The 18886-nt window shown below is 43.6% G+C and overlaps 1 protein-coding gene across 4 annotated transcripts in view; it reads left to right on the top strand.

Annotated features, from left to right (window-relative positions):
• NCK2 (NCK adaptor protein 2) overlaps positions 1–18886 on the top strand; it is a 156033-nt gene that overhangs the window by 100517 nt on the left and 36630 nt on the right. For 3 of the 4 annotated variants that reach the window (XM_023211309.2, XM_023211307.2, XM_023211305.2), the window contains one exon: positions 12429–12669. In XM_023211309.2, coding sequence (XP_023067077.1) covers positions 12438–12669 — 232 coding nt within the window. In that variant the 5' untranslated portion in view covers positions 12429–12437. The remainder of the gene's footprint in view (positions 1–12428; positions 12670–18886) is intronic. The other variant, XM_023211306.2, reaches the window with a different exon arrangement.

Genomic DNA, 18886 nt, shown 5'->3' with positions numbered 1-18886 from the left:
GTGAGGTTGGATGTGAAATTTTTCACTTGTAGTGCTCAAGTTTTGGATTTCGGAGCATTCTGGATATTGGAGTTTTGAATTAGGGATTCTTAGTCTGTATTTCTGTACTGTGGTCACCATAAGAAAAAAAAAAAATCTAGCCCTCCCCTCTTTATTTTGTAAAGGATTCACGTGTAAAAAGTGGACTGCAGGTACTGCTGGTTACCATCAAGGCAGATATACTGATTCTGGGACTGGGGTAGAAAATATGCAAGAAAAGCCTAGAGCATCTTGTGGTGCCAGAAAGTAAGGATGTGCTCAAAGAAACAAACACACACAGACTCGCAATGATGGTGATATGTCACAGGGACACAGTAGCCAGCTGAAAGCACTCCCATACCCAAAGTTGGAACAGTTTAAGAAAAAGCAATACTGGATTATAGCCCAGAGTATAAAATAGACATAAGATCACAGTGATATAAATGGTGGAATAAGTTCATGAGTAGGGGAAGATAAATCTCCTGTGAAAAGGTTTCCAGATCATGTAGATGCTTTGCCCTCAAGGAGATGGAAGAGTTAACTGCCCACTCTTAAGCGGAGGCTGTTCCTCGAGACTTCCTTCCAAAGAGTACAGCATAGAAGGGGGCAAGTGTGACTTCACAGTGGAGAATCCTGACAGACACTGCCGCAGCCAGGTGATCAAGGTCAACATCAGCAGTCCTCAGTCCTAAGCCATGTTGACCTTTGACGTGGTAAGATGACAATAGCATGTTGCCTCTGTGGTCTTCCTCTCAAAAGCTAATACCAGAGCACTGATCAGATATTTTGCAGAATGTCACCCAATTAGGATTTGTCTGATATTTTTCTCATGACATCAGACAAATCCTAACTGGGGGACATTCTTTAAATACCTGACCAGTGCTCTTCAAAAAAAGGGAAGTCTGAGAACTGCCACAGTCAAGAGGCGCCTAAGCAGACGTGACAACTAAATATAGTGCGGGATCCTGGGTGGGATCTTGGGACAGGAAAAGGACATTAAGGGAAAACTAAGGACATCTGAATAAACCATGAACTTTAGTTAATGTATGGGTAGTGGTTCATTAATTGTAACATGTTTATCATACTAATGTAATATGTTAATAATAAAGGAACCTGTTCTAGTCTAAAAAATATTTTTGGGCCAGGCACGGTGGCTCACACCTGTAATCCCAGCACTTTGGAAGGCTGAGGTGGGCAGATCATGAAGTCAGGAGTTCGAGACCAGCCTGGCCAACGTGGTGAAACCCCCATCTCTACTAAAAATACAAAACAAAACAAAAATAGCTGGGCCCATTGGAGGCTCATGCCTGTAATTGCCGCTACTCTACTCGGGAGCCTGAGGCAGGAGGATTGCTTGAACCTAGGAGGTGGAGGTTGCGGTGAACCGAGATCGCGCCACTGCACTCCAGCCTGAGCAACAGAGCAAGACTCTGTCTTGGGGTTGGGGGGGGGAATATATGTATATACATATATATCTATACACACACGTATATATAAAAAAGAATATGTATATATACATATATATTTTTTGAAATATCAAGCACAGATACTAGAAACCTTTATTTCCTCATTCTGTTTTCTTAAGTGATAGGGATGGTTTCTTTAACAGAGTTATACATTTGGAATAAATATTAGCATTTATTGTTCCAAACTCATTTGTAGAGGTGTCTATAGTAATTAAACCCAAAGTAACCCATGTCCCCTCTCCTACACAGTCCCTGCTGGCAGGTAGATACAGGTTCTTGTCCGTAGAGCTGGGTGCAGAGGACCTGTCTCTAATCTGCTCTCCCACTTCAATAGGGAAATCTAAAGCATAGATATCATGCTTAGGAATGTGGGCATAAACCATATAAATCTGTAGAACTCAAATGATTTTAGTAGCCTAATCATTTTAACATTATGAGACCTGGATGGTGTGGAATCTGTTTTTAAAAATCACTGTGTTTCTTGTTTCAGCCTTGCATGTTTCAAAATCAGGCAGGGAATCGTGAGTAATAAGGTGGCAAGGAAAAAGGTCAGGTGTTGATTAATGTAGCTGAATTCATTTGTAAGAATTGAGGAAACTCATGACATTTATATTTTGATTTTTTTTTTTTTTTTTGAGATGAGTCCTACTCTGTCACCCAGGTTGGAGTGCAGTGGCATGATCTCTGCTCACTGCAACCTCCACCTCTTGAGCTCAAGCGATTCTCCTGCCTCAGCCTCCTGAGTAGCTGGGATTACAAGCATGTACCACCATGCCCAGCTGATTTTTTGTATTTTTAGTAGAGATGAGGTTTCACCATGTTGGCCAGACTGGTCTCGAACTCCTGACTTCAGGTGATCCACCCACCTCGGCCTCCCAAAGTGCTAGGATTACGGGTGTGAGCCACTGTGCCGAGCCAATATGTTTTTGAAATAGATGTTTAAATTATAAAAATTACAAGTACCTTTATAGCTGTGAAAAAAAAAAAAATAGACCTAATAAATCCCTAAAAATGGTGACTGTTACCTGCCTACTTTGGGAGCAGGGAGTGTGCACTACCTGAAAAGACCTCACTTTTGTGTTTTGTAAGAAGCCAGGTTTCACCAAAGACATCCATGCCCATTTTCATACACAGGTATTTTCCCATTGCTGGTTTTTCTTCTTCACCCCATCACCATGCTGTCTTCTGGGTTGGCAGAAGGCAGTGTTGATTCCAGTGCAGTTATATGGAATTTCATTTGTTTACAGTTAACATCATGTAAGAAAATTGGCTTATGAAATTTATGCTGATTTTCCAAAATGCTGGCACCAGGGAATCACTTGACAGTCACAGCCTTCCTTCCAGTGTGATTAGTGTCTAAGACAGCAACGAGAAAGCCAAGGAAGGTTATAAAAATGTGTACTTCTGTGGCTGGAGTGGTAAATTATGTGTAAAATAGCATTTCCCAGATTCTAGTTGAAGTGACAGTGCCACCAATTCTCTTTTTTTTTTTTTTTTTTTCCTTTTTGTAAAATTTCCCAGACACTAATGAGCTGTGTTGACTTACAGTCTGGTCTGCAGAATGCTAGTGTGTCTTGGCATTTCAGAGACTAAATGAGTTGCTCAATGATCAACTCCTGAAAACTGGTTGATAAACTCACATTTTAAGGCATTTTTCTTCTATAGTTTAATTTCGAGGGGTAACCTGATCCTGGCAGTAAAGATAAATTAATGGTAGATACTCACGGCTGGGCGCTGTGGCTCAAGCCTGTAATCCCAGCACTTTGGGAGGCCGAGACGGGCGGATCACGAGGTCAGGAGATCGAGACCATCCTGGCTAACATGGTGAAACCCCCTCTACTAAAAAATACAAAAAACTAGCCGGGCGAGGTGGCGGGCGCCTGTAGTCCCACCTACTCGGGAGGCTGAGGCAGGAGAATGGCGTAAACCCGGGAGGTGGAGCTTGCAGTGAGCTGAGATCCGGCCACTGTACTCCAGCCCGGGTGACAGAGCGAGACTCCGTCTCAAAAAAAAAAAAAAAAAAAAAAAAAAAATGGTAGATACTCACTGGAAAAAAAAAAAAAAGGTGTAGCAGAAAACTGTAGATGATCGTTATGATCAGTATAAAATTTTTCTTTTTATTGAGAATTGCTATATGCTAATAAATTCTATTGAGGATGCAGTACAAATACTGTTCAGTTAAGAAATTGATGTATACGTTACACCCAGTAGGATGACTGCTGTCAAAAAGCAGACAATAACAGGCGTTGACAAGGATGTAGAGAAATTGGCACCCTTGTGTACTGTTGATGGAATTGTAGATGCAGCCTGTGTGGAAGACATTAGGGCAATCCCTCAAGAATTAAAACTAGAATTACCATATGACCCAGCAATTTCACTTCTAGGTATATACCCAATGGACTGGAAAGCAGAGACCTGAAGAGATATTTGCACACTCATGTTCATAGCATTATTGACAACAGCCCAAAGGTGGAAGCAACACAAATGTCCACTGATGGATGAACGGACCAACAAAATGTGGTATATACATACATTGGAATGTTATTCAGCCTTAAGGGAATTCTGACACATGCTGCCACATGATGAACCTGGAAGACATCATGCTAAGTGTAATTAGCCAGTCACAAATAGATGGACGAGTGATTCCACTTAAATGAGGTACCTGGAGTTGTCAAATTCACAGGGACAGAAAGTAGAATCGTGGTTGCCAGGGATTGGGGGAAGGGAGAAGTTGAGAGTTAGTGTTCAGTGGGTACCTATTCCAGTTTTTCAAGATGAAAATAGTTCTGCAGATAGATCATGTTGATGTTTGCACAACAGGGTGAATGTACTTGAGGCCACCGAACTGTACACTTAAAAATGGTTAATCTGCAGGGGTTGGGTGAAAAAACAATTTTAAAGAATATGGTTAAAATAGTAAACTTTGTTAAATATATTTTATCACAATTTTGTAGAAAAGAAATGATGTGGGATATTGTGTGCCTGAACTTTTGCTGAATAATATTTACTATAATTATTGTTTACACAGTGGCGAATGCCGCTCTAGGGTCCTGGCCTGTGTCTGGCAGGCAGGTGGAAATGCAGGTGTGCAGTGGAACTGGCCTCCCTAGAAGTAGAGACCTGGAACAAGAGCCAGGCAGCCAATGGGAAGTGGATGAGCTCACAGGGGGCTCCGAGGGTGGAAGAGGGGCCTGGGGGTTACACTCAGGGTACATCAGGAAAGGAGCAGGTAGCAAAGAGGGAGGCGAATTTGCTGGATAATCACCCATCCCAAGTACTTAAGCATATTTTTTTCATCGACTGATTCTCTAAAATGAACAATAGTTTAAATTTACATTTTATAATAACTTGACTACACCTCTTTGTCTGTAAAATGTATTCTGTTAGATGCTGTGGACAAATCGAAGCTTTTCTAGGCTAGCTAGATACAAGCAGATAGCATTAGCATTAGCCACACTGGGAGCATTAAAAAAAAAGGGAGCTGGGACCCAAGGCTCATTGGGGTCTCTTCGTAAAACCTCACAGAACTATGCCATCCCAATTTTACTACCTTTGAGTGTTGGCACATCTTTCTGTTTAAGTTCTCTCTCTTTCAATGACATAATCTGTTGCACATATGTTTTTGAGTCCCCATGAACTTACATTCAAGCCATTGAGCCTAGTGATGACTGGGCATTACATGGACATGAGTAGAGCAATAATGGCTAACACTTGTCCAGCACAGACTGAGTATTAGGTATTTCCTATAGCCTGGCTCATTTAATCTTCACCGAAGCTCTGACCCATTTGCAGACACAGAAATGGGGGGCAGAGTGGTCAAGCACATTCCCCCAAAGTCGCCCAGATGGTTGATAGGAAGCTGGCCTTTCAAACCCTGGCTTTCTGCAGCTGAAGAGGATCATTCACAAAAGTGATCCTATCAGTGTCCACAGAGAAAACTTCTGCAATTTCAACGATCAGAAGAGAGTTTATAGGCAGCAGATTTTGACCATTACCCAATAAAAATAGAAGACAAATCATAAAAGGATTCTCTCCAAAATAACATACTGAGCAAAGGTCTTACTGACCGGAAGGTGCTGCCCTGTAAGAGTCAGCCATGCTCAGTGGGAGCAGCCACAGAGAAGATGCTCCTTTGCTCCTGAGAATAGCAGTGTACACGGCCTGCCTCCAACGCGCTGCAGGAGATACCGGGCGAGAGGAAGCAAGTTCGTGGACTTGTGCTTTAGATTCAGTAAACTTCTTTCAACTAGAGCTGCCTCCTCTACCCCTCCCCAGTAAAATATTGAAACAAGCCCCTTCCCAAATTATATCTGCTAAAAGCCTGCATTTGAATGAGTTTCCATAAATTGATCAGTTGCATTTTCCCCCTGAAAGCATGAGATATTACAAAGAAAAAAGTCTTAAGGAGCCACAGTGAAGTAGATTGTATTATTTGAATAATTCAGACTGTGTGTTGAAAATCAAGGTAGGGCTGACAGTATTTTTCATATAGACTCAATTTTTTTCTACTAAGTGAACTCTAAACCAATTATTTGCACATAAATATATTTTAGTATGTCTGTACACATGTGCACATATGTGTTTTTGAAATTTCAAGTTAATATCCTGGAAGTAACATGTTAGACTTGTTTTTGTCTCTCTGTGCATATATTTTGAATTAAGTTTAAGAAATCAAGGCTGGGTGTGATGGCTCACACCTGTAATCCAGCGCTTTGGGAGGCCAAGGCAGGAGGATACCTTGAGGCCAGAAGCTTCAGACCAGCCTAGGCAACATAGATATTTTTTGTAGATAACCCCATATCTACAAAAAGTAAAAAAGTAGCACGGCACGGTGGTACACACCTGTAGTCCCAGCTACTCAGGAGGCTGAGACAGATGGATCGCTTGAGCCCAGGAGTTGGAGGCTACAGTGAGCTGCAATTGTGCCACTGCACTCCAGCCTGGGTGGCAGAGCGAGATGCCATCAGAAAGAAGGAAAGAAGGAGAGAGGGAAGACTCTGGTCTTCTCTGTGGTGGGATAAATTGGTTAGTCAGTGGAAAGGTGAATGAGGCAGGTGGATATTAACTTTGAATCATCAGTCTGCCTTCTCCTTCAGCTTCCCATTAAACCAGGTGGCTGAAGCCTAAACAGCCACTGCTAACACACAGTGGGGCCTCCTAGATAATAAGTACGTGATCAGGTCGTCTCTGGTGCTAAATGCTCTTCAGGAAGTCAGACAAGAGGGCTAGGACAGTGACATTTTGATGGGTATTTCTGAAGAGGTACTGCTTGTGCCCGGGCTTGAATCACAGGAGAGCAGACGCTGGGCCTGTCTTGCTCTGCAAGGAACCCTGGTACCTAGAAAACTCAGTGAATCCTAGTTAAATGAAGCAGAGATGGGTAGAACATGGCCCCACCTCACATGTATGAAGTAAAGTGTTCAGAGGGTATTCATTATGACTGTAGTTGCCATTCTTAAGTCTCTCTTAATGCTGGCACATTGGGCCTCAGGGCTTTGTTTACAAGCTCCTCAGTGAAGTACTACCCCGGGCTACTGAAGAAGCAGCTGGGCTAAGGTGGTAGCAAGGCCCACACCTATATAATACGAAACCTTGCCCTCTAAAGCACTTTGTACTCATGTTTCTCCTGAGCATCAGAAGTATCTTTTGAGGGAAGTGGTGGTGTCCCATTTTACAGAAGAACGGAAATCCAAGGGGGACATAGAAATGGTTCAGCTAAGCTTGAATCTCAGACCCTTACCTCCTTTCTTCTGTAATATTTGGTTCAGCTTGATCCACGTGACCTCTTTGGAACTATCTGTGACCATTTTTTAATGTTGTGGGGACACTGGCTACTATCGGTAGTGTGTAACCGAGCAAGATAGAGTTAATAGGATTGTCTTTAGAAAGAAAATAGGGTCCTAGAGTAGGATTGCTCGTATTTTAGGGGTTAGTGAAAACTGTTGAGCTGAGATAGTTTTCATACCTAACCCTATTTGTTTTTAAATCCATTCCCACCTAAGACTTGAAAAAGCAACTTAGCTCATGAGGTTCTGAGGGCTGTTTTTCCAGCATCACTTGGGGGTCTTGCTAAGCTGGGTTTTAGAGTGGTCACATGACATACAAGATGTGCTCTGGCTATATAATATCAAATTTTTAGCCCTTCTCTCTTTGGGGTAGACCTGAGTAATAAACTTAACTAGCTGTAGTAATGAAGCCAAAAATTAGATTTCCTTGAACTGCTAAGCTAGAGAGAAAAACATGCATTGTTCTTTGGATCAGACTTCTGTGATGGTCTTGCCTAGACTAAATCAGAATACCATCTCTGACTTAAAATTTCAGTAGTCAATTAGTTGGAATGCATTTTTTTTTTCAGACTTTCTTCTGTTGAGGCTTTTTCATATTGGAAATTTGTCAGTTTGTATGTCTAATTTTATTGTAGAATAATGGTTCATCTGCGGTCTCTTTCTATTCGAATCCTTCCTGCACCATAGCAAATTACTTTTAACTGAAAATACCACATGGTCCTGTTGGGTTTTAAGAAACAGCGTCCAAGGTATGCAACCTCAACTCTTGACCAACAAGACCCTCTAGATGGGCTTCCAGCCAGCCTTTCCAACCCGTGTTGGCAAAGAGAGAAAAGACCGAAGCCTGTGAGGAAGCAGGGTGATGGGGCACTCTTCCTTCCCACTTGTTTTGGGGTCTCTGAGGGCAGCAACCCAGCCCGGCTATGTAAATGAGGGAGCCATTGCTGTATCAGTGCATGGCCACAACTCGGCTTCAGAACAAGAAACTGAAGGGGTGCCTCCTTCATTGAGGAAACCAGGCTGCTAGGTCGGTGACCGCTACAGAGCTGACCTGTCTTTTTTTTTTTTTTTTTCTTTTTTCCTTTTTTTGAGACGGAGTCTCGCTCTGTTGCCCAGGCTGGAGTGCAGTGGCGCGATCTCGGCTCACTGCAAGCTCCACCCCCCGGGTTCCAGTGATTCTCCTGCCTCAGCCTCCGGAGTAGCTGGGACTACAGGAGCGTGCCACCACCGGGGGCTAATTTTTTTGTATTAGAGACAGGTTTCACCATGTTAGCCAGGATGGTCTCCATCTCCTAACCTCGTGATCCACCTAACTCGGGCTCCCAAAGTGCTGGGATTACAGGCGTGAGCCACCGCACCCGGCCGGAGCTGAGCTTTCTAAGGGTCTTGGGAAGTGTGGCTTCCCGTGCTCCTGGAGTTTCAGAAGCGGAAGTGTTCAGGGATTGGTTAACCTTTAGCTACTGAGTCTTGTTTACTCCAATGGGGCTGTCATTGATTGGCTGTGCCTCTAAAGGAGTCGCACTGCAGTGAGGCAGTTGTTGATTGGCTGGCCGTCTGGTGTGGCTTAGTTGATTGACAGATTTCACTGGCGTGAACTGGTCGTTTATTGGCTGGCCCTCTGATATGAAGTGGTTGTTGATTGGTGAGCGTCGGTGCAGTAAGTGAGCCGGACGTGGATTGCCTGGTCTTCAGAAGCAGGTTCGGTTTTGTTTTGATTTAGTTTGGTTTTTTTTTAATTGATGGGGGTGGTTATTGACCCATTAAAATAGGGTTAAACTCATTGCCATGGCCAACCAATAGGCAGTCATTTCCTAGTTGTATGGGAACTTCTAATTTTCACGTGTCCTAGAATCTTAGAATTCTGAGTTGGAATAAGCCTATCAAAATGCAGCCAACACATCGGACGGTTGGGCGGGTCGGGGAGGGGGCGGTCCACAGGCTTGGGCTCAAATCCTGACTGCCATTAAACTAGGCACTCAGTCTCTGTGACACAGTCTCCTGAAGGTTGACACCTCCCTGAAAGGTGGGTTTTCCCAAGATTAAACGCCTTGGCATGTGGCAGGTGCGTATCACTGCTCAACTTTTACTTCCCATTGCATTTCACAGAGCTCAGAGTTGCGGCCCAGGGGAAGCTCTGTGGGGCATTGTTTGTGGCTTGGTTCTCTCACTTGGTCTTTCCCATCTAAGGCTCAGAAAAATTACGTGGCAAGATGTAAAACTCCTTGGATGCTCAGGCCTCTTTCATAAAGATACTGATATAATTGGCTTGCAGTATGGCTCAGGCAGTGGAATTTTTAAAGCTTCTGTGTGATGTTCGGTGTGCATGAAAATAGATCCTGCCCAGCCAGCTCCTTACTTAACTGCCCTTCATGCAGTAGGAAATATTAATAAACAGCTTTGATTGGCGAGATCTTGACTGGTCTTAAGCGATGGGCTGCTCTTGTTAAAACCTTGTGGAAATTGTGTAATTAAGAAAGAAATGTGGGGCCTGGCGCGGTGGCTCACGCCTGTAATCCCGGCACTTTGGGAGGCCGAGATGGGCAGATCACGAGGTCAGGAGATCGAGACCATCCTGGCTAACACGGTGAAACCCCGTCTCTACTAAAAATACAAAAAATTAGCTGGGTGCGGTAGCGGGCGCCTGTAGTCCCAGGTACACGGGAAGATGAGGCAGGAGAATGGCATGAACCCGGGAGGCGGAGCTTGCAGTGAGCAGAGATCGCACCACTGCACTCCAGCCTGGGCAACAGAGCGAAACTCCGTCAAAGAAAGAAAGAAAGAGAGAGAGAGAGAGAGAGAGAAAGAAAGAAAAGAAAATTCAGATGGAGTATTCTCAGAATATTCCATTCCTGTTACTGCTATTGCTCTTCTTGTTGTTACTTAGAAAATCTGCCTTTATGACTTTCAGAGGTCTAATCTGACTTAAAGCTGAGGTTAGTGAGTTCCACATGGTATGCACTTGAGATTTTCTGTAAGTGGATAACAAAATTGTCTCCAGTTCTGATAGGAGCTTTATGTAAACTTTATCCTCTTGAATATTGTATACATTATGCAGAGGCTTTCCTCCTTCCCAAAAGGTTTGTTATCTTTAAATTTGGAAGTTAATTTATGAAAGAAACATGTACTATTTATAAAACATTGTTAGCATCTAGTAGAAAACACTTATTTAAAAATGGTATTTATGCTTCCCTGGAGTCAATGTGCATAGGACCTCTGTAATCCTAAAGTCGTCCCTATAAAATAATGAGAACTTCTATCAGGGAGGAAGGGGATTTTAGCCCAGAGTCTTTTCACCATTCATTTCTCCCTAATTTGGAGAAATGTCTAGTTAGTTTAAGGACTGAATATTGAATTTTTCTGCTTAAAGACTACTGGTGCATCTTCTACCTAAGAAGTACAGAGTTGCTAAAATAGTTGATCCATTTTATTTATTCAGCCATACACTTGCTATTTATTACTTACAAAATTGACTTCTCTAGATATATAATATACACCTTTATTGTTTTGATAAACTTTTCATATGTTATGTTCACTTTTGATATTCCACATTTTATAGATTTTAACAAATGCATAATGACAGGTGTCCGCCATTATAGTATTGAACAGAGTAGTTTCACCGCCCCAAAAATCCTGTGCTTCACCCTTGCATCCCTCCCTTCCCTCTTGCCCCAGGCAAGCGCTCATTTTCTTACTCTCTTCATAGATTTCTCTTTTCCAGAATGTCATACCGTTTTAAAGAAAAAAGTTATTCATGACATTTGTTGAGAACAGTAAGGCAGACTTTATTCAGAGGGACTAGTACAGTAGTACTAGTCTTTGCGTCAAGAAAGAGATTGGGTTTGACTCCTATTATTAATACAAGAAAGAGTGGGCATTTATAGGCAAGGAGCAAAATAAGGGAGTTGGTTGATGGAAAATTACTAAGAGGAAACATCAGGGGCAGAGGGTGGGGATTCTGGCCGAACTGACCGAACGGGATTCCTCTGAAGGCAGGACAGGGTGATCAGCTGTCACTTGGGGGATGGTAGAGGATGAGGAACCTGATCAGATGTTGAGGGTGGAGGATTCCAGCTAGAGCAACGTAGCAGGAGAGTCTTGCAAAAATTAGGCAATGCAAAGGTGGACGCGGAAGTACAAAAGTCAAGGCCTGATGGGAAGAAGATTCAAAGGAGTCTGGCTGAACTTTGGTTAAGGATAAACTGTCAGAATCACACCATGTGCAGCCTTTTCAGATTGGCTTCTTTCACCTAGCAATATGCCTTTAAGGTTCCTCCATGTCTTTTCATGGCTTGATAGCTCATTTCTTTTTGGTACCGAATAATATTTCATTGTCTGAATGTACCACAGTTTATCCATTCACCTACTGAAGGACATTTTGCTTGCTTCCAAGTTTGAGCAATTATGAATAAAGCTGCTACAGACGTCCCTGTGCAGGTTTTTGTGTGAATGAAAGTTTTGGGGAAGAATTTTATATTTATAAAAAAGTTTCCAACATAGTACAGAACATTCCCATATACCATTTGCCTGGTTTCTCATTGTGTTAACATCTTAGGTAAATACAGTAACATCTTACTGGTGTGTTGTCCAAACTAAGAGATTGACAATTATTTATTATTATTATTATTATTATTATTATTAGACTTTATTTTTATTTCACTAGTATTTCCACTAATTTTCTTTTATGGTTTCATGATCCAATCCAGGATACCACCTTGTATTAGTAAAATGTTTATTTTAATTTATAGGAGTGATTTGGTTATGTTACATTTATTAAATATGTTTATAAGACACAGCATATCCTGAGAAAATGAGTGTAAACCTAACAGTTATCAGGAGGCAGTGTTACTTAATGAAATGGACTCATTTAATCATAATGTTATTTAGAATTTTTTTCAAGTTGGTTTTTGTTAGAGGGTCAGATTTCCCCATGTGCAGCGAGCAGTGACATAGGATTTGTTTTATAAGGTTGCTGTTTCTAAACCAAATACTAAAGCTTGTTGAAAGAAGGTCATTTTAAAGTTGAGCATTTCAAGACCCAGGAGAAAATTGGTTGCAGAGTTGTAATAAAAGCTGTCAGTGCCTAATTTTTCAAGTTGGTGCAAAGGATGAAGTGTCCGGGTAGTTCTCTAATGAGCATCTCCAAATGTTTTGCTGGCAGAAGGACTCCATGAAAATGACAGAAGAAGTTATTGTGATAGCCAAGTGGGACTACACCGCCCAGCAGGACCAGGAGCTGGACATCAAGAAGAACGAGCGGCTGTGGTTGCTGGACGACTCCAAGACGTGGTGGCGGGTGAGGAACGCGGCCAACAGGACGGGCTATGTGCCGTCCAACTACGTGGAGCGGAAGAACAGCCTGAAGAAGGGCTCCCTCGTGAAGAACCTGAAGGACACGCTAGGTGAGTGTTCCGCCCTTTGGAGAGAGGAGACCTTGTATGTTTCAAGGGACACCGTTCATCTTTCTAGTTAGTTTGCTTTTTCAAAAAAAAGAGTCTGTTTTAAACGTTAACATCTTCGTAGATGTCTTTTTTAAAAATCTGAGAATTAAGAGGTGAAAATGGAGAAAGAGGATGTTTGTCATTTCCTGAAGATTCTGGAGTTTGGGGTCTTGTGTATGGAGACAGTTCTGTGTGCTTGGGACCCCTGCACCGGTATCTCCTTGTATCAAAACTTTAGAGGACCCTGACTTGGAACTCTCACCTCTAAGTCTACCCAGATCTGCCAGTGTCGTGACATGAAGTTCTTTAAGAAAATCCTGTCCATTTGGCCTACATGCCTAGAACAGGGGACAGCCAAAGCCCTTTTTTCCACTCTGAAATGGATGCTACATCACACCACAGTCCCAGGTGCTGTTAGCCAAGAGGTCAGCTGTGTGACATCAGAGGCTGCTCCAGGGTGGGGGCCCAGTTCAGCCATACTGTTGTCCCTTGTCCGACTCTGTCCCCATGTGCCTCTTGTTTTCCCAGGTGTCAGGATATGGGCAGGGCCCTCCTGGAGTTACACAAAGTTAACAGTATCCAGTCTTGCCTTTGCATGTGCATGCACACGGGACTGACTGACAGTAGTTACTGCCTCAGATTACCTGAGAAAACAATACAATTGCGAGGACTTTTTTGAAGAATGACTCAGCTGACATTTAAAACATTGTTGTTACCTTCTTATGAGTAGAATGTTTTCTGTATCCAGGACTGCAAGTTATCACTTAAGGGCTCGCTATTGAAATGAGTTAATATTATCACCTGTGTCACATTTACTTGGGGTTTTAAAAAATTTCCTAGCGAGGATTTGTTTTCTTTTGGGGAACGGAGAATGAGGAATACATGGGAAAACTGAAAGTAAAATTATACACCAAACGTGGTGGGTGTTGCAAAATGTTCATCTTTCCTTTTCTGCCATCTTGAAAGTCTAAACTCCCTCTGCAAAATCATTGAAAGCCTTCGTGTATTAGGTAGTATTTTTGTGTAGGGATTAGGGTATTACCATGATTTGGAGAGACAAGTGAGACATAGAACTTGGTACGAATCATACCAGCTCACCGGCAATCATAGATTCTCAGCCTGATGGAGAAATTTCATTTTTCGTTAGTAATATGATCCTCCACTGAGCTGCCTCCCTTTCATCTTTTTTCCCCCCACATAAGCATGCCACTTGAAAGAAACACAGTTTTATGCTTATAACTCTTAATTAACTGTGGTTACCAAAAAAAGAGGGTAGCATGAATAGAGAAAAACTTGAAGATTGCCCTGAGCTTTATTTTTCCAATGTCTGCCTTTCACCAAAGTACCTTCTTTTTAGTGATGCTAAACATTGTTACACTGTTGACTTGTCGTGTCTTCTGCGTGTGTGTGTGTGTGTGTGTGCACAAGATTCCAGTAAAGCCTGAAATGCTCAGAGACTGGTAGGAAGTAGAACAAGGCCAGGCGAGTTCTCTGGGTGACCTGGAAATTCCCTTGAAAACCTTGTCATTTTTCTCCCTCAGTGTTTTAGAAGGAGAAAAGACAAAGCCACAAATTAAAACTATGAACCACATCTTCCATCCAGCATGCTTAGTTTTTTCGGAGCTGATCGGTTCGGCCAATGCCTGTACTCCCAGGCTCTCAGACTGAGCCAGCCGCCCCTCCTGGAGCCGGTGCTGGGCCCGCGCCCGTCCCCGACAGATGGCCATCCAGCTCTGCTGGAGCTCAGCGACGATGCTCAGCGACGGCTCGACGAGGCCAATCCCATTTTTGGAGAAAACAGATTGTTAGAAAGCTCTTCCTTAAATAGAGTCAGAATTTTACATTTCTTTTTTTTTATTATTATACTTTAAGTTCTAGGGTACATGTGCATAACGTGCAGGTTTGTTACATATGTATACTTGTGCCATGTTGGTGTGCTGCACCCATCAACTCGTCAGCACCCATCAATTCATCATTTATATCAGGTATAACTCCCCAATGCAATTCCTACCCCCTCCCCCCTCCCCGTGATAGGCCCCAGTGTGTGATGTTCCCCTTCCCGAGTCCAAGTGATCTCATTGTTCAGTTCCCACCTATGAGTGAGAACATGCACTGTTTGGTTTACTCTTCTTGTGATAGTTTGCTAAGAATGAATTTTACATTTCTTTAACTTCCTTCCTTTGGCTCTCATTTTGCCCTCTAGGCCTGTGCTGAGTAGGTCAGATCCTGTTCTGTAGCATGTCAGCTCTCTCATAGGCTTGGTCTCAGTTCAGGCAGGCAGTTCTTGGGAAACATTCCTGTTAAGCATTAGGTATTGTAAAAATACAGATAAAATGATGTTCTGAGCTCGTGTATTGAGTATAGCAGTTGATCTTCATAGCCAAAAGGCCGTTGGGGATCCGTATCCCCATCATGAGGGAGAAATATCCCCATGGTTAGTGTATGTTTTTTGTTTTGATCTCTTTATCATGCTCACCTAGAAGTTTTTGTTGGACGAAGGGATCTTGTTATATCAGCATGAGTTTTCCCTTGCCCTGTTGAGCTACATCCAATAGAAGAGGAGGGCACCCCCTGACCAGGTCTCACCATCATGCAGTAACTTCTGTGCAAAGCTTGTAGATGTGGCATTGCCAAGAAGGAAAGTGAGAATGTTTTCCATAGCCCCTCCTGCCTCTCATCAGTTGTTTTTGTGTGTGTGTGTGTGTTCTGTTTTTTGTTTTTTGCTAAAAAGATAGGAGCCAAAGTGTTCATGGCTTCCTATTATTGTTGGTGATGATAACTAAATAGGTATACCATCAGAATGACAGTATGACTTCAGGCCAGTTGTGCAGCCAGCAGAAATTATCCCTGCTGTGTATTAGGAGTGAACAAACAGCATCAAAAGCACACCACATGTATACTGACCACGGTTTGTTTTTGTTTTTATTTGTGTTTTTTGAGACAGGGCCTCACTCTGTTGCCTAGGCTGGAGTGCAGTGGCACCATCCCTGCTTACTGCAGTATTGACCTCAGATGATCCTCCCACCTTAGCCTCCCGAGTGTCTGGGACTATAGGCATGCACCACCACACCCAGCTATTTTGTATTTTTGTAGAGACAGGATTTTGCCATGTTGCCCAGGCTGATCTTTAACTCCTGGGATCAATCTAGTAACTACCCATGGCACCACCCACATTTGCCATTTTTGCTGCTTTGGGAGTCCACCAAATTCATAAATCCATGGTAAGATTCCTCCCTGCTTTGGAGTAAAATGGCACCGGCCTCCCCAGCAAAGCCACAGTGTTGGGTGTTGCATCTCCAACTGTAGATTACCCTAACTCTGTGTACTTCTCTCCTGCTTTCTTGTACTCATTTGCTGTCCTGAAGTTGGTAATAAACTTAATTTTGTCACATACAGTACTTTGTAAGGGTAGCTTGAGGAAAGACCTGAGTACTTTTGACAAAAAGCTCTCTCATGAAAGTATTTACCTTCTTTCTCTGCAATAATTTAAAATTGAATAAAGCAACCTGAGCTCTTATTTTCACATGGGCAAAACATTTGTGTACTGGATCTCTTCTCATATTCAGCTTATGATCATGAATAGTCAGAACTTTGCCACCGATAACAGGGAACGATGATCAAGCACTGTTTCTGCTGGCAGAATCCAGTCGATGTTTTTGAAAGGCTCAGACTGCACAGCTCTGAGCTCAGCGGAGAGTGGTTCTGGGCTGAGGTCTGGCCTTGATATTGCAACTCCACTTAGAAAATCGTGCAGGCGAGGTGTTGTAAAAGCACTATGCTACATCTTTTGAGATGGGGAAGCTGCTCCCAGGGAGGTATTTTTCAAAGATTTTCCCTCAAGCTACTGAAGAGCAGTTTTTTGTTACTACTTTACGACACCAGCTGGAGCCCTACAAGGCCCCAAAGGTTAATTCTCTTTTCAGTGGTTAACATAGGCTTAAGGGCTGACTCACATTACCCAAAAAGTTATGGTTCCATTTGCAACCTGATCATATCCTCAGGAGGGTTTGTTCACAGGCCCACGTGCCCATGGCTCACCCTGCCACCCTACCCACCTGGGACTTCTGCACCCAGCGTGACCTGCCCCAGGGCTTACTCGCCAGCATTCCTGCCAGCGGGACCACACCTAGGCCTAGGGTGGTGAGAAACTTGCCATGATCAGCTCAGAACTCCTACCTCTGTGATCCAACCCAGAGCTGGGAGCACAGAGGCTACTGAGAGGGCTCCCTAATGCCAACTGTGAAATAGCCTTTGCACTGGTTTGAGCTGATGCTTTTGGATGGGGACAGGGTGGCTGGCACCCATGGGTGAAATAGACAGGGTTCTAAGAGGCATATCCATGCTAGGATCAACTTTGGAATTGAACTGATCAAAGTCACAAAGGAATACAGCTGTAGGATTGTTACATAAGATCCAAAAGCAGTGTTTTAAAAGCAACACTTGGTATTACAGTTAAGATTACAATACTCTGGAGGGAGGAAGGCAGAGCCTCAGTGAAGGTACACGAGCTTCTGTCTTGGTGATCTTGTTTCCTGGGATCTGTGGGGCAGGCTTATGGGTATACCTGCCTTGTAGGAGTTTGCAAAGCTGAGTGCTTATTTCTCTTGGTATTATACTTTCGTTTTTAAGAAATTTATTTTAGAAAAATGTCAACTCAAAAACAACGATCAGGGCCGGGCATGATGGCTTATGCCTGTAATCCCAGTGCTTTGGGAGGCTGAGATAGAAGGATCAGTGGAGGCCAGGAATTCGAGACCAGCCTGGGGAACATAGCAAGACTTCGTCTCTACAAAAAACTTTTTATAAAAAATAGCAGAGCGCTGTGGCACGTGCCTGTGGTCCCAGCTACTCAAGAGGCTGAGTTGGCAGGACTGCGTGAGTCCGGAAGTTGGAGGCCACAGTGAGCGGTGATTGCAGCACTGCACTCCAGCCTGGGCCACAGAGTGAGACCTGTCTCAAAAAATGAACCATAAAAAAACAGAAACAACCATCAGAACAAAATGTCAGAACTTTTAGAGTTCCTGCATCCACAAGGGGACCCTACCCACCGAGTGTCAGCCTCCATCGCAGAGGTCGGGATGGACAGAGCCCCTGCTCCGGCGGAGTGTGTATGTTCCGCACAGGCTCAGGGACCCGCAAAGCGGTGAGCGTCTCAGAATGCGGAGGGGTGTCATATTGCTGGAGGATGAACGAGCATGTAGTCAGAACCACATGGGGAGGCCTCCCTGGGCTGTGCACAGGACTCAAGCGTCTCCACTGGGTGATCACAAACAGTTGAAGATTTGAGCGGGGGCATCCCATGTTCCTCTGCAGAGCTGGGGGGGAATTGGGGTTGAAGAAAGTGGAAAGCCCACAGAGAAGCACACACGGGTCCACAGAGAGCCGTGGAAGCCCGCGGCACTGTCATGGAGACAGAAGTGTAGATCCCTGCCCCGCCGGCCTGTGCATTCACCAGGATTGCCTCTCATGCCTGGATTAACCATTCCTTGCCACTGCAACTTGTGGGGCACAGCAGATGGGGAATTTCGTCTCCACTTCTGCCAAGTTTCCACTCAGTGAAGCCGTGGATGGAGCCCCAAGGACACTGTTGCTACACTGGAGGAACCCAAGGGTTGTGGATCCCGAAAGAAGGGACTTGGGGCAGGTGGCTTAGGAGAGTCAAACCTGGTGTGGAAACCCTCCAGGCAGCAGTGAAGGTAACGATGTTTACGGAAAACTTCAACCATTTTCTAAATTGTGTTCTTGTGAAAGTAAAGTATAGGTATGCCTTTGCTAGGGGGAAGAGAGCAATTTGAATTGCATTCTTCAGTTACTTTTTACACCTTTATGGAGTCTGATTTTAGATTTCAAGTGGACTAACAAATTGCTCATTGTGTAAAAAATTAATATCTGCCTGTTTTTAACAATAGATGCCCTTACAACATTTTTAAAGCATTAAGATCATGCACGATCTTTAAAGGCACTGTATTCAGACGTCACATGTCTTGTGAAAGGAAGTCTGGCTCATGCACCAGGTTCTGATCACCTCTCTGTGGGGAAGGATGCCCACATTAGGTGCTGTGTGCTGGATCCAGGAGCCAAGTCGCTTTCCTTCTGGTATAGCTACCTGCCGAAAGTGACAGTGGCTGTTGGTGCCATTGAGGTTTTGCGTTTTTTTTTTTTTTTTTTTTTTTTTTTG

This window comes from Piliocolobus tephrosceles, chromosome 15 (assembly GCF_002776525.5).
Source record: "Piliocolobus tephrosceles isolate RC106 chromosome 15, ASM277652v3, whole genome shotgun sequence".
NCBI classification, from domain to species: domain Eukaryota; kingdom Metazoa; phylum Chordata; class Mammalia; order Primates; family Cercopithecidae; genus Piliocolobus; species Piliocolobus tephrosceles.
This window is presented reverse-complemented; position numbering and strand designations above follow the sequence as displayed.